The 16,262-nt window shown below is 46.7% G+C and overlaps 3 protein-coding genes across 3 annotated transcripts; 1 reads left to right on the top strand and 2 right to left on the bottom strand.

The window, feature by feature from the left end:
* Positions 1-1,113: 1,113 nt before the first annotated feature.
* N7495_008130 (CCR4-NOT core subunit CDC39) lies at positions 1,114-8,229 on the bottom strand (the record flags this gene model as incomplete). Its single annotated transcript, XM_057210781.1, has 4 exons — positions 1,114-1,179; positions 1,250-7,137; positions 7,195-7,519; positions 7,582-8,229. The coding sequence occupies 4 exons, from the start codon at positions 8,227-8,229 to the stop codon at positions 1,114-1,116; spliced, it is 6,927 nt and encodes a 2,308-aa protein (XP_057060324.1).
* Positions 8,230-9,179: 950 nt separating this feature from the next.
* Positions 9,180-11,273, bottom strand: N7495_008129 (uncharacterized protein; the record flags this gene model as incomplete). Its single annotated transcript, XM_057210780.1, has 1 exon — positions 9,180-11,273. The coding sequence occupies one exon, from the start codon at positions 11,271-11,273 to the stop codon at positions 9,180-9,182; it is 2,094 nt and encodes a 697-aa protein (XP_057060323.1).
* Positions 11,274-13,387: 2,114 nt separating this feature from the next.
* On the top strand, positions 13,388-14,533 carry N7495_008128 (WD40 repeat domain-containing protein; the record flags this gene model as incomplete). The annotated part of the gene is given in 5 exon segments (XM_057210779.1): positions 13,388-13,534; positions 13,558-13,611; positions 13,629-13,658; positions 13,676-14,003; positions 14,355-14,533. The coding sequence occupies 5 exon segments, from the start codon at positions 13,388-13,390 to the stop codon at positions 14,531-14,533; spliced, it is 738 nt and encodes a 245-aa protein (XP_057060322.1).
* Positions 14,534-16,262: the final 1,729 nt, after the last annotated feature.

The following is a 16,262-nucleotide window of genomic DNA, read 5'->3' as shown; positions in this document are numbered from 1 at the left end:
GGTCCACGTTCAGTCTAAACCTGAAGAGGCAGCTGTTTATCTTGTAATTTTTAATGAAGTTTTCTATTTACATGTTCCCACTTAAAAAGTCAAAATACCGCGTCGGGTAAGATGACGAAGAAATAGAAGCTGCTCATGCAGAGAGAGCTCACATAAATTAGGGCTAATTCCAATCTATAGATCACACCCATAGTTTGCCTTCACTCTCTCCTTCAGTATTCACTTCCAAGGCTAGTCATGGATAGGAAAGACATGCTTTCTCCATGCCTACGTATTGGTCTATATTTACATTGAACACACCCAGCCTGGTTCAGCAGTCGCCCCAAGAGCGTGCAGCTGTACTTTAGCACACTGGTAGTTCTAATTCTACTGCTCACTCATCGACTACTTCGGACTCTACAGCGACTTATACTAGAGGTACTGCTGGTGCTATTCGTATTCTGTACGTTGCTCTTGCGCTGTAAATCCATGGATGCTGAATATCATAATATGGATACAAGATGGATCGAAATCAGCTCCATCAGTTTGCTCTCAAAAAATATCTGTGGAACTAGATTTCTGACTTAGCCTAGTTTATAAGTTTAAATATTGAATCGTTCTGAATGTATCAAATGCAAGATAGAAAACAGTCCTGGAGGGTGACCAATTGAAAAGGTTGTGTGTGTATGTGTGTTCTCATAAGCTAGGTACTTACCTTCGTAGTATATTGCATCCATATCGGCATGAGCAGTCTACATTTCAAGGTTATTACGAAGATACATTGGAAATAATTTAAACATGACAGATCGCATTAAAACCCCAGCCGTAATGCAGAGAACCATCAACTCCAGCTTTTACGATCTAATCATTACATGTCGCGTTCCAGGCTTACGCGAATAAGAAGGGAAAAATAAGATAAATCATGGTCTCTCAGCTCATGCGGAAATCGTAAAACGAATAGGAAAGATATGCATACCATCCCCTGAATAAAATCCCGACCGGTAATGTGAGGCATAAAAAGTAACGTGGAAGCAATAGACCCCAGGAAGAATACAATGGAAGAGTGGAGAGCCAGCATGGGGATACCGACTGTGTGAATTGGTCGAAGAAGTTTCGATAGGAGTAGGAGGAAGCCTATGAAATTGGTCGAGGGCTTTGCTGTTGGATGTGCTGGAGGAGAGCGTCAAACAGGCGACCGATCTGTGTGCAAATTATGTTGGTTAATGTTTACGTTTGGAGAGAACCCCCGTTTGTTTCAGATGAATCGTACCTCGGGAGCCGCCTGGATGAAGGGAAGACGGAAGAAAGAGTAGCTGCGGTTCTGGAGAAGCTCTTGCAGCGTGATGATGAGGCCCCATGGGTGGGGTCGGTGGACGATGAGTCGCTCAAGCAGAACACGAATGATTTGTTGGCGAATGTCAGAATCATCAAGTTCCGAATAATCCACACCGAACAATCGCAAGATGGTGAAACTAAAGAAGTAGGTGTGGCTATTAGGGTAGCGCAACTGGTTCGCCATTGCGCTCAGAAGATAGTACCGAGCTTCGGGCTGCATAGTCTGTGCAATCTTATCTAGAAGAATGGCTTGGGTCGAGTTCTCAAAGACACTGCGAGTGTTGCTCTTTGACGCATGCTCCACCACTGCTTGCTGGCCAATATACAATACCAGCGCATTCAAAAGAACGACGTTCACATTAATTGGTGCGTAGAAAAGTGCGGTCTCCCTAGCCCCGTCGGGATAGGTAACAGCCTCACAGATCCGCTGAACCATGGCATCGGAGACATCATCACTCTGAATGGCAGCATCGACGATTTCCTTTATGCGGTGCTGCTCGAGAGGCGCAACAATATCGCCGGCAATCTTGGGGATTTCCCGCATCTCTTCAATACGCTCGACCTTGAGGCCCTCACGGAAAGGATCCGGGAGCTTTTGGAAGGAGGATGGGTAGGCACTGAGAACTAGGTTTCGAAGTTGGGCGCAGTGAGCCGGGATCACATTGCAAAATTGGAAATGGTTCTCAGCAACAAACTCCGGGAAGTCATGGTGCAGAATCAGCAAGATGCGAAGAACGCCCTTGTACAAATCCTTGGCGACATACGAGATGTTAGCCGCCTTGAGCTGCTCGCCAATGTAGGAAAGCAAGGCTTGCATAATCTCACAGTAGGGCGCCCAACCGGCACGCTCTGGCATGTTGAGCATGCTAGACATGAACACGCGGTGGGAGACCAAAGCGAACCATCCATAGACAAAAGCGGGCACGAAACGAGGCTGCAATGACAAGATCTTGTCTGCCACTGCAAAGATCATACCCTTGTGCTCGGGATGGTTCTGGAGACCAGCTAGGGTGTACTCGCAAAGGAGGCTAGAGAACAGACGGAAGAAGACTCGTTGGTTGAAACCTTCTCCCCGCATAACCTGGTGGTGGTTAAGGACCAGGACCAAGGAAGAGAGGATGGAGCTGAAATATGCAGGTTTCTGGGTCTTCACAGCGCCCGTGTTCTCACCCTGGAATTTGACCAAGAGAATGATAAGTTTCGCGAGTGCGTCAGTGTGGATGAAGGCTTCGTCTAGGCTTCCGTTGGGGTTCTGGTACTCGTGCTCGTACATGGTGACGGACACGTCGATACTGAGACGGAAGAACAGAGCAGAGTCTTCAACGGTGTTCATAACCTGACGGTTGTGCATATCCTGGAGGAAGGAATGATATGTACGGTCAGTAGCACCGGAAGCTTTGTAAACACCAAGCCATTCTGAGAAGATGTACTCCATCTGGTCTCGCTTAGATCGGGACTGGTCGGTGAGAAGTGTGTTTATAACTTCGGGGATACCGCAATCGCGCAGCTTGCGAATAATCTCCAGAGCCGGAGCTAGATTTCCATCTTCTGTAAGCCACTGGCTCATTGCTTCAAGGCTGCCAGAAAAGTCAGATCGGAGAGCCGAGGGTTCGTCACTGAATAGAACCCGGTCCATTAACTTGTCAAGCAATTCAAGGGCGCTGACATTCTTCTGCAGGATGAGACGAGTCAAAACCATGTCGACCCGACGAATGTCGAGAAGGCCAGTGTTGATGAGAGCTACGGTAACAGGCACGTTGAACATATGCTCGTCATCAATCTCCGCAAGAAGCGCCCAAGTGTACCGAGCGATCAGCGTAGACATTTCACAGATCTTTGCCAGAAGATAAACTAAAACCTCGAGTTCCAAGGGTTGAGGAAACTGAGAGTAAAGAGTAGTGCAGACTTTCAACGAGGTCAGCCGTGCCATCTCCTCGCCGTTGGGAGAGGTCAAGATGATGCGCAAAGCCTGGTTGTACTCCTGAAGAACAGGGCTGTCTCTGGGAAGGTCCTGCATATGCTCCTCACTGGAACTGCGAGCGGATTGCTGCAGGTCGGAGATGATAGACTCAACTCGCTCACGAGGGTTTTGAGAGTCAATGAAGCCGTTAGTCTGGATACCCATTTGTGATGCTGCGTGTTGTGCCTGAGGTGTTCTATGAGGCACGGCAGGCTGCTCAGCAGGAGTCGAGAGGTTCGGAATCGTCGGGTACGACTCTTGGAGAACATCTGGAAGCTGACGGCCAGAATCAGTCGGAACATTCTGAGGGAGAACAGCTCCAGGACCTCGCAACTGGCGGGCGAACTCATCGTATATGGCCAGCTGTTTTTCGTTCAGACCGCCAGTGGTTTGACGGTAAGGATCGGGGATGAACAGGCCCCATCGGTTCATTGTTGGGTCAACGAAAGGCTCATTGGGTCGAGTAGCGAGGTGACGACGGCGTGCCTCCAGCTGTGGCTCAATCATCTTTTCAATTTCTGGCAGAGACTTATCCTCAGCGGCCTTCTCAACTATGCCGCAAGCGCCATCCAAATTGTCATTGACACACATGATAATCAAGCCCTCTGGAATAGGTGACTCGGAGAACTCTTGCTGAATCATCCGGATGTAGTTGGTCATGCTGACCTTGAGTGGCTCCTTGCAAGTGACTAAAGCGAGGCTACCAGCAAGTTGTCTGGCCATGATGCCAGCAGCATGTCGCACCTTCTCCTCATCAGGCTCCATGCCAAAGTCCTTTGTAACCAGCTGGACAGTGGAGATGGAGGCAATGGTAACAGAGCGCTCCACAACCGGTGTGATGATTTCGGCAATTGCACGCTCCATAGAGGCCAGGATAATCTGTCGCAGAATGTTGGCATCCACCATGCCGCTTGCAGAAGGAGGCAAAACGAGAATCTTGTCGAGACTAGGCAGGCTTGAAATGATAGCAGATGGCGACAATCGCTCATTGCGGATACCCTGAGTAATTGAGGTAAGTGTCATGTCTTCAAAGGCATCTAGGCCCTCTGGAATGTTGGCTGCCGAAACATTTTGTTCGCCAGTAGCAGAGGCAGAGAGGTCACGAATGATAAAGGCAGGTTCAATCGTCTTGTGATCAAGATCAAGGTCTTTGCAGAGCACTTCGATCTCAAACTTAAGATTGAGCTTCAACTCAGCGAAATGATAAAGCTCCAGCAAAAGACTCAGGACATCCATAAGCCAAGGGTTAGGGGATTTGAACACCGTCGACGATGTAGCTTGAACAAGAACTTTGCACGTAAATGGAATTGCAACCGTCAGCCGAGACGTACGATGACCTTCCAAGAGCAAGCCCTTGAAATAAATGTTTTTGTGCTTGATAGGCTTGTCCTTGGCAATTGTCAACGAGCCAAGCCAGGAGCCCAGATTCTTGAGGTGGCCTCGATCGGTGGACGAGCTCAAAGTAGCTTCGGAGTTTAAGATCTTGGCAATACTGACGTATGTCTCTCTCAGGACCTCATCCCAAAGGATCTTATCATCGATCCGACCAAGAAGATCGAGATACAGCTGCTGGAAGTTGGGTTGCAGCTTTGCACGCTCTTCAACTAAGTAGGCTGCAAACCATTGATGGTGTTTGTCACGAAGAACCTCACGCAAGTCCGCCAGTTTCTCATCAAGATTCTGCTCCGAGACGTTGTTGAGCACGAATAGAATCTTATCCTGGCTGTCCTCATCTGGATCCTGGTAAAGATCCGTCCGAGTGGGGGGATCCGCATGTACAGAGCGGAATTTTCGTGAAGGTGACGTGCCGTCGGCTGTCAAATCTTCAACGTTGCCGGAGTTACCATTGGAAATCTTCGGCGAGGGAATTTCGAAATTTTCAGCTCCCTTGTCACCAACTGGGTTTCCTTGTTCTTGTAAAACTTCCTCTGCTTTCTGCGAAATGGGTGTACCCTGGAGGTTTGGAATCTGAAGAAGTAGATGGCAGAAGCCAGCCCACTCAGAAAGGCGGTTGATAAGCTGCTCGATAGCTTCCACGCCAAATTTGAACATTGGATCGTGGACATCGTGATCTCTGACAGCTTCCAGGATCATTCCCAGGCCGACCTTGAGTGTGATGCCGTCTACCAGGCCAAAGTTAATAATGCCACCGAACATAACGGCGGTTTTCGTTAAAGCTTCAAGTGGGTACTCATGGTAGCAGTGATATTCGTCAATGAGGCCATGCACCATACACGCAAAAAGGTCCTGTTCTTCGGGGTTTTGGGATGACTTGTACTGCCGCATCAACTCCAACATTTCTCTGAGCGACAGTTCTTCGTGATACATCTTGCCGAAAAGCTCCTGCATCTGCTTGTCAACTGCATCGGGTAAGGCGTTGCCATTATGACCGTTGGCATCGATGATATCATCAAATTTGTCACCGTAGTTGATCAAACGAGGGTAAGTCTGAATGCAGATGCGCTGAAGGGGTGTAAGATTTTCACGATCACCCAACAATTCCTCCAGAGCGGTCAAAAGAATGTAAACAACTTTAATAGTGAGAGTGATTCGCTGAGGGGCAGGATGCTCCTTTCGCTGTACGTGGAGCTCGTCCTCTGCTTTGTATTTCAAATATTTGGATATGTCCAAGGGACCCCTCTGAGCAGCTTCCCGAATCCACTGCTCAAGATCAAATGGACCCCTCATAAAGGAGTAACAGGCAAGCTCGAGTGAGAGCGGGTTGGTGATAGAGAGCAGATCGTCCATCCAACCGAAAACACAGGCTTGTTCATAGATCCTTGGGGTGAACAAGGGTTGCTTATCGAGGGCAGCATCCATCGCCTCTACAGTCCACTGCGGTTGCTGTTGCCATGCTCCCCACAGCGCAATTTGATTTCCTTCCTCTGATTGTTCAAGGAACATAACCAACGTCCGGCGCAGGAAGTTTATTTGAATATCGGTCCATGGCTGTGGGATAGCAAGGGACGAAATCAGGAATGTGGGCAGGTCTTCTTGGACCACTGCTTTGATCATAGCTTGGCTTTCCGGTGAAGCCCAAGAGGCATGGGAAAAGAGTGCCAGTTCGAAGATTGCTCTTATAGCATCCAAAGATCGGAGCGGTGACCGATTTGCACGATCAACGTGAACTTTAACAGATGCCGGGGCGCCTTCAAAAAGGTCGGTAGTGAAAGATGCACGAAGGTTAGGAATTTGAGTTGGATCTGTTTGGGCAGAGACATAGGCGGTCACAAATGAAATCTGAGTTTCACGGTGCTCCCAATCTCCTCCCCAAATCTTCTGGACATCCAAAGAAGGATCTTTGGCAGCAGTGGCAAGAAGTGCATGATACAGTTTTTCGAACTGTTTTGCGTCGACTCTCAGTCCGTCGCGGTCGAATAGTCGAAGAACCACGGACCAGTTGGGTTGCTTCTCAACATACACACTCAGGAAGGTCTCCAATGAGAACTGTGGGAGGTATTGCGAGTATATCATGAAGATAAGAGCACTGGCAAGATGCTGCTCGTTCCAACACTCCGGGCCAGCAGCGTTGACCACTTCGGTAACGGTATCTGTGTTCGCTGTTGCCCGCGGTCCTTTTGAGTGCAGCTGTCGCACAAGAGTAAATTGAGGGTTAAGAAAATTGAACATCTGCAGAGCCGAAGAGATCTCAACTGGAGTATCCAACCCTAACTTCGAGTATCGCAGACTCGATGCGTAGACTAACTTGGCCTTGGCCTCATCGGTGAAATTGCGTGGGGGGAAAAGGATCAATCTTTCGATTGTGAGGGCGAGAAAAACAGTTGGAAGGTCCTTGTTTGATTCCGTAATATTTGCCAAGCTTTGTAGGAAAGCTGAGAGGGAGCTGGAGATGATCGCATCGGCTAAAAGAATATGTTAATAATAACCCCAACAGAATTTGAAAACATTTGAGTGATTACCTTTAGCGCGGAGATCTGCTTTGTTTGTCAGTTTGAAAGCCATAGCAAGTGAGACCTTGACAATTGGGTCAAGTCGGAAATGATCAAGGAAGGTAGAGAGATCGAAATCGCGGAATATGTCTCCTTCAGATGTATCTACCGTCTCTGCAATCTTCTGGGCTTGGTCAATATCCGACGAGACTTTCTGAATCTCCTGGACTAGAAGTGGGTAGTTTCCTGCATTTTCGACGGGCTTGTTGATTCCGGGGAAAATCTGTGACGCGTTGCCCGTGAGAAGGCGGCGAAAGTATTTTGAAAAGACCTCCATGCCGTTAGACGTTACAAGCTAGATATTATTAATGTCAGCTTAAAAATTAAGGTAATTCAAACCCAGATGTGGAAACGTACTTTGTGTATCTGAGCAGCTTTTGTCTCCCACTTTTCTTTCCCCTCTTTCTCTGTGATAGAATCTAGAAGTAAGAAGACCTGTGCTATCGAGATCTTGGCGAGGGAAGATTGACTAGAAATAGCAGTTGATGAGCCTGGTTTGTCAGAAGCAAACCCTGTAGGAGAATTCACAGTTGTGCCGGACGACAGTGGTGAAAATGCGACACCTCTTGAAGATCCCGGCCCACCGCCTCCACTGGTACCTCCACCACCCTGAATAGAACTTGTTGCAGAGGCGAAGTGAGACCCTGCGGATGGAGTATGAGATCGGAATTTGGGGGAGGAGAGTGACTGGGATTGCTGCGAGCTAGCAAGAAGTGACGCAAATGGCGAGGGCTTGGGGCTGCCCCCTGAAATACCCCTGGTGGAGCTCAGAATTGCAGAGAAAGAAGATGGTGTTGAGACCCCAGGACCTGCGTCCAAGCCCCGGGAAGGTGCAAATGGACCGGTGGAGGGAAGGTTGGTCGCGAGAGGAGTCAACCCACGACGAATGCCGGATTGTGATGTAGACCGACCCCAGGCACCAATCTCAGGCCTGGCGGAGGAAGATTTATCGGTGCCAGAAGCAATCGACGATTGGGCGGAGTGGTGAGGAGACGGGAAGGTCATCTAGGAGAATGCGATCATTGATCTGGGTGGTCCAAAGACGGATTTTGAAACGTGGCGCAATGAACGAGTCACGGTGGATTCAATCGATATCAAATAACCTCATGCGAGTAAAGTGAATCAGAGAGCGGGGAGAGGAAAAAAGGATGGGAGGGGGAGGAAGGATAAATGGCGGAGAGGGCAGATGGAGGAGAGGTTGGCAAGGTGCGTGTGTCGGAAGTATTGCTGCCTTAGGTATAAGGCGCTAAGAGAGCTGTACTAATGATCACGTGCTATACTTAGTCATCTATCTCACCTGTCAACCGAACTAAATATTTAAATAAATATTTAGTTATTTATCTACTAAATATCTAGATAAATATCGACTATTTACTAAGAGTACTCCAAAGCTTTGAAGTATCAGACTTATAATCAGCTTGGACAGTTAAGCAGATATTAAAGGTTTCTTGAAAATGAGGTGACTTGCTTGTAGATAGTTCAAATGAAAGGCATCCATGGATGTATTGTGTAATTGCCATATGGATGCTCATGTAGATAATTTTTGATCCAATGGCCGAAGAGGGAAACATATGTGAAAAAAAAAAAAAAAAAAAAAAGACAGACAAGCTTGATTGATGTAGCTTCACCATTCTCCAGCAAACGCCGTTTAAGAGACCATATTTAAACCAGTAAGAGAAGAGAATCGTGTCAAGTCAAGTTAAAGTTAGGACAACGAAAGGTAAAGTTGAAAGATGGTGTGGGATGGGGTAGGAGTAATAAACCATCTCACACAAGATCGATATTTTGAGATCGAAAGAAAGATACAGACCCACACAACGGGGGAGGAAGACAGTCATGTGCACATAACGCGATATTGAATCCAAAGGCTCATCGAACGCCAACGCCAGAGTTCCCGGACCAAAAAACCATAATGAAGAACAAGGTACACGCTCAAAATGTTCAGGAAAATTAAACTAATCATCAGTCGAAGACAAGCAGTAACATGGTGACGCGTACTGTGCCTTGGCTGTGTAAGTTTGGCTAGAACCATCAGCACTGACGCCATAGGTAGTTGTCGCAACAGGTTCAACCTCCTTGATGGTGATGACTGAATTGACAATGGTTTTGAGCTGACCACTCGATTCCACCAACATCTGTTGGCAATAGGGGGCCTCGGCTCCTGAGTAGTCACGTCGCTCTTCAATTTTGATATTTCGTGGGTAGTTGAAAATGCTGCTACGACGATTCTTATACTGGGCTTCCGAAGTAGCTGTACTAGTTGACATGCTATCATCATGAGAAGCAGTGGAAGATGTGGTATCTGAAGTCGACTGGTTGATGTACAAGAAAAACTCCATCATTGTACTGTTCCACCAGCAGAACCACGGTTCTTCACCGGGTTTTGAGACTTCCTTGCGTTCCATCATACCTGCCATGAGTTCGTCTGAGAATGATCGCGACGAGAGTGAGCTGGATGAGAATGTATCTTGTGGAAGGATGATGAGCTTGTCAAATAGGGTATAGAAAAATAGAGCAGGCCCCAAGCCGGTGTTGCTGGTGTCATAAGCCAGACTCAAATTTTGGGTAGGTGTGGGAAGAAAAGGTGACTGGGCTCCATAAGTAAAGGTTGAAGTTGGACCATCAGACCCTAAAACAGCGTAGTGGCCACTGCCGGAATTTCCAAGGTACATTTCAAAATCACTGGCTTTTTCTTGACAGGCCCAACCCGCCTTGAAGTCATGATCCTCAACACAGAACCCAGACTGGTTTTGCAAGACAGCGGGAATAAGGTAGTAGCCCGTGGGGATGGACTTGAGATTCGTTGGGGTGCTTGTGATTTCTGAAAAGCCCATAGCAGGTGTTGCAGTGACCGTTACAATGTGTGGACCACGACTGGGGGGATCTTCAGTATTTCGCGAGTCTTCTGCAGCTCTTTTTGTGCCCAGGATTCCACCAATCACACCTCCAATACACCCTCCAATTAACATAACGGTGGCAATGAGAACGAGAGTCCAGACTGGTAGTCCACAGCATACCCTTTTTTTCCCTTTCTGTTTGAGTTTCTCCTCGAAGGCCATCACACCCGACAAGGGCACCGCCCTGAGCGGTTCATTGTGCTCACTATGCTCATTGTCTCCCGAAGTTTCAGTAATCAGTGCTCTCGAGGAGGATTCAGAGATTGGCGGCTCTCTTGAAAGTGAATGTAACTCCTGGTCTTCCGGTAGGATATTGACATCAGACGTTGTTGTCTCTGCGCCCGGTGGCTTTGGTACTACACCTGTTGGATAACGTGAATAAGGAGGCAGTGGCTCTGCATGTCCGTCTGGCCCAATTATATCCCCCACGTCGTCAAGTCGCCGGCCAAGCGGCTGTTGATATGGTTGGTTGTGGGCGGCGAACCCAACGGGAATCACGTTGTCGCTAGCATCTTCTTCAACGACGTTTTGAGAATACATTCCGTAGGGATGTTGAGGACCGGATGTTTCTCCCAGGGGGCGGTCGATTGGGCGGATAGTTGAAACGCTGGCAATACTTCCAGAGCGACTCACACCGACTTGCGAGTACATGCCATATGGGTGACTTGGACCGGTCGCCCCGGTGTATGGGCTCATGGCGCGCGGTATGGAGAAACGAGAGGAAACGCTTTGATTGCGTTGAAATGCAAATTGGCCATTGTTGGAAGAGCTTACGGAGTCGCGATTGCTAGCAAATCCGAGGCCGAGGCCTTTCTGGGGCAGGCTTGACCGACGAGATCCATCCTGAGAAAGCCGAGGACCATCAGCAAATGGGTCCTCATTATCAGCGATTGTTGACTCTTGTACATGTTGAGTTGAGTGAAGGGGGGCAGAGGCGGAGGTGGAGGCCGAAGCGGGACTAGGGACCCGGTTGATTTCGGTGTCAATCGGTTCTAATGCGTACTCGTCGGAGAAGATATTTGGGTTAGAGACATGCGAAAGGCGACTAGAGGCGCGACGGGCAAGCGGTTCAGAGATCTGAGGCTGTGACAAACGTGGAGTCTGAGATGACAGCGACGCAGCGCGAGAAAGGTCAGAGTTGTGTCCAGACATGTCCCCTTGCTACGGCAGCCCTATTGGGCCACCTATTGAATCGTTGCAATGCTATTTCCACTAAGGCCCTGAAAAAAAGGGAAGATGAAAAGGAGTGACGGGAAATGAAGGTTGAGAATTGTATGTACGGAGTATGAGATGGAGGTGTTGAAGAGTGGAGGTGTGAGAGTTGGGGGGGAAAGTTGAGTTTCAGGGAATGGACTGAATTTGAAAGTGTTACGGCGGTAATACACAATCGGAGGGGGCGCAGCGTTTGGGTCTGTTCCTTTTAAACAAACCAACTCTACTTCAACCATTTTTAAAATCTATCAAATTCTATCCTTCTGTGTTCATCATCATTCCACTTTTCCTATATTCTAAAACCAGGCTTTTCAGATTCAGACCCTTTGACTCCTCCGTGTACGCTACAGCCACTAGTTAGAGTGGCCAGACCGGTTACGCTTAGTGGGTCTAGATATTTTGCGACTCCTTACTATGTTGATTTTATATGTTTTAGTTCTGCAGCAGGAACGAAAGTTAATCTATGTTGAATTCTCAAAATCTAACTTTTCATCTATTCTTTACCAAGTAAAAATGGGAAAGTCGAATACTGGATCAATCATCCAAAGTACACTTAAAGTATTCTTGAGTTAATCTACTAATGGCGGATCTCTCGGATCGTCATTTTGAAACTTACCGTACGGATAATTGTTTTGCGCCGTTCAAAAGATGGAACCTCGAATAACATTACCCGGTTCAAAGAGGTCTAGAATCCATCTTCTATATAACTTCTTTTCATGTAGAACCATGGAATATCTGATACCTTCTTTATGTCAGTATCTCAGTATCTCAGCATTTCAATCTCAGTATCTCAGTGGTATCTCGTACCCCTAATACATAAATACATAATATTTCAATATCGATCTATTTTTATACCAGTGCTGTAAGTGGTCACATGAATCCATCTCTAATCCAATAATAGACGAGTTACTGCTTATCATTTTCTGTTCTATATATTTCGGCTTCATGGTCAAGAGTCCAATCTTGGAAGGTACTTAAAAGTCCCGAAGACCCGTTGACTATTCAGCCCTACTGTGTACTTCCCAAGGTCGGTACCGAATACACTCCACCACCGGATCCTTATTGTATAAATCCATCTCCATGCCTAGAATTTTCCTATGTACCACTTCCAAGGTTCAACTGCTCCATAGCATCAGTCCATTCTAACCTTGAAAGGGTTCAGCTTAGTCGACAATATGTACCGGATTTCCTATGCCAGTTCTTGGCGTGCTCCCCTCGCCGCTTTTGCTCACTGAGTAGAACTGAGCATGTATCTGAGCATTATAAGCTCCTTGATCTGCTCACACTCAGCACTCGGTGAGTAGTTACTCAGTGAGTGGTCTGATTCGATCACCGAGTGAAATCTGAGCGAACTGAGTAAGTACCTCAATAAAATGTAACACGCTAGCCCCGTCCCTTCCTTGGTTATATATACACAGTGTCTGTACAGGCTTCCCTGCCTGAAAGATGACCTTCCTGACGTTGGGATAACTAGTGGCAATAGCTCTGGCTCTTAACGTCCCTGGTCATCGTCTGCTGCAGCGGGTTAGATGCGTCGTTTTCCGTAAATTACTTGCGTTCGAAGGTCTTTACCAGCATTCGTGTTGGTTCGGACCGGGTGTATGATCTATGTTACGGAATTTATGCGATTTTATCTAGCTTGTTGTAGCCGCAGAAGCCCGGGGGCCCTTTGGTCTCCGGCACCGCTGGGGTCTGAGGTTGTTTACGTCATTCCATCAATAAATTTTAGATTTCACTAGAATGGTCGTTCATCATAGGAGCCACACTCCTGTTCAAGAGGTAATCTTACTACGTATTTTATTTAATTGGTCTATTAATTCTAATATCAGAATGTAAGCTCCTAGGAAGAATTTTGTACACAGTTTGAGACTAACTAGTTCTGAATATAAGATTAATTTTAGCCCTTCATTTTTAACCTAGTAAATAATTTAGTATTAGAATTCGCGAGAAGATTTGATAGGATGATATGATGACATAATCTCAAATTAGGACCCTAATAAAAATTGGCGTGTCTTTTTAATTCCTTATAATCACTCATGTTGCCAACCTGCAAGATGAAAGAGAGCCTTAGTCTCTGCCAAACTCTTAAAGAGCATGGTGATTCGGTTAGTTTGATTTCCTGGTCACCATGTGGAACACGACTCGCATTAGCAACCGATGATAAGACAGTTAAGATCTGGGATCCGGCCACTGGCCAGAGTGTGTCCACATTTGATAAGCATAGTCAAGATATCAGCTCGATTGCATGGTCGCCAGATGGAACCCAACTCGCATCAACGTCTATTGATCAAACAGTTAGGATATGGGATCCGGCCACCGGCTAGAGTGTATCTATTCTTAAGAGGCATAATAGTTGGGTAAGGTCGATTGCCTGGTCACCCGATGGAACCAGACTCGCATTAGTATCTACTGATAATACGAGAGTCAAGATCTGGGAATTAGACAGGGATTCGGACACTTGCCAGAGTGTGTCTACTCTAAAGGGGCATAAGTTCTGGGTCAGTTCGATTGACTGGTCACCAGATGGAAACCGACTCGCATCAGCGTCCTATGATAACACAGTTATAATCTGGGATATGGTCACCTATCAAGATTATCCACCCTCGAGGGACATAATGATGAGGTCAGGTCAATCACCTGGTCACCAGATGGAACCCGACTCGCATCAGCGTCTGATCAGACAGTTAGGATCTGGGATCTAGCCGGCTAGAGCAAACCTGTAAACCTACAGACTTGGATAATGGACACCATAATCCATCACTGGGCTTCAGCCCGTTACAGACAGAAGCACAAGCTGATGCTGGCCCATTTACCATGGCTGTTCTCTTTGAATATATAATGAGCTTTTTTATATATTGTGTAGCATTAAATCATGCAAGATGTAGTGAATTGTTAACCCTAAGGCTATTCTCAAACTCAGCTGTCAAGACATCCGTAAGCCTTCCATTGAAATTGTGCCCATCATAGTTTCCAGTTTTTTCCATAAATTAGTTATGAATTCTAGAGCTAACCTTCTTGCAGGCTTTTGGATTGCTCATGAAGACGCGGCTGTGCCGCCGATATCCCTGAAAAGCCTAGAGAATCGACTTTCTGGCACTGATAAGGAATATTTTCTCCATTTCCTTAGTTCCATGCTTAAGTGGCTACTGGAAGAGCGAAGGACCGCGAGGCAGCTGCTTGACGATCCTTGGCTGCTCTGATCCCAGCCAATCTTGTATGAATAGTTGTCCAAATTTGCAACGAGTATCTGAAACAGGTACAGATACAAATAATACATTCTAGATGATCAACATAAAACCTGTACGTACGCATTTGATTTGGCGCTTATACTCTAATGTGAACGACTCTCAGCGAGACGCTCGAATGTTTCAGTTGGAGCCTATTGGTCAGAATAGTGGCAAGTTCAGTCTTGCAACTTGCCAGCTGCTTTTACAGGATAAAGATGCCGTGTAAATTAAAAAGCGCTGGTCCCACTTCGATTATTAAAAGCAGACCACTCAGCTTCCCATCCCAAAACTTCCTGTGCATAAAATCCAAAATTCTTCCACGATGTAGAACGTTGTCCGCCTCTTCATTTCCTATGTTGGTAAGTTAGAACTGAACGACTTAAAGATCCGAGTCATATGGCCCTAGTTGATAAGTATTGCGGCAATGAGGAAAAGCGTGTCAGTCAATTTTGACACGTTGACAGAAGGCCGTTTTGGTATGGATACATGTGCATCACGTATTGACCTTTGATAGTTGTAACAGTAGTAAAATTCGAACATCGTAGATAAATCCTCCACTTATCATACTTAATAGATGCCCTATTTAAGCCATCAGTGAGCGATCAGTGAGCAGCTAATCACGATCACTAAGGACTTATTCGATATGATGGTGATAAGCTACTCCGTGAGCCTGAGCCTAGACTAAATTATACTTAGTGAGCCTGACCCTAAGCGCCCTCATAAAAGCGGCGGCAGCTGAAATAGGAAAGCCCCACCCGTCATAAAAAAACGGTACGTAAAGCTACCTAGGCCTAGTTTACCACGTATGCCCATGCCACGTCTCAATATCTCAGGTCCTTCCCCTGAACCTTGAAACCTTGAAACCTTGAAATTTGATAATTAGGTTGTTCATAAGCCCGCCTTTTAGCTGATAAGTCCACTGATTCTGGCATGATATATACATAACTACCTAGGATTTAGCCAGGGCTTCAAAAATTAGGTACATACCTAGCTCCTGGATGTAAATATCCGTATAATTTAGCGGTTATGAGATACAGTCTTTGTTCAACGCTTAGTCCATCGGTTTCATGGCAGTTGAATTCATGGATACCCAGGGCTGGACCAGGGCTGGATGTAAACTCCAGAGAAAGACGAGATGGACAAGATTTCAAGGTTGGAAAGATCTTATATGCCATTTGGCACTATTCTAGTGGTTGAGCTTTCCTCGGACTATCGGTGCATGAGGTTCCGAGCGAGAAACGGTCTGTCATGGGATGGCAAATAAGAGCAGGCTTCCCATACCTACCTAGATGCCCAAGTAGGTACAGAAACACAGAATCAATGGTTAGGTCCGTAAATTGATTACCTAGGTAGTTATGGATATCTAGGCAACTGAGGGGCAACAAGTCTACCAATATGCGTACCCATTTAGTTGATTAAAGCCTGATCAAATAGAGAAACTGAGGCCTCCAGGTTGAAGAATGTGGGGAAACTGGAGAAGTGGAGATAGATATGCAGTCAAGCCTTTCCCCCACCCAACCTCCCAGACATCTAGGTATAGATTGAATATCAGGGACTACCACCTCATATGGTAATTCTTATGGTGCTGAAGCTATTGGAAATGTGTTTGCTCATATCCCACGCTCCATTCCCTCCATTCATATTGAATGGGCCTGGCCTTCCAAAGTTGAACACTACTACTACTTGACACCGCATTGACATC

This window comes from Penicillium taxi (genome assembly GCF_028828555.1).
Source record: "Penicillium taxi strain IBT 34144 chromosome Unknown utg000005l_segment0_segment0, whole genome shotgun sequence".
Lineage (NCBI taxonomy): Eukaryota > Fungi > Ascomycota > Eurotiomycetes > Eurotiales > Aspergillaceae > Penicillium > Penicillium taxi.
Note: the sequence above shows the minus strand (reverse complement) of the source record. Positions and strands in the feature narration are given on the sequence as shown.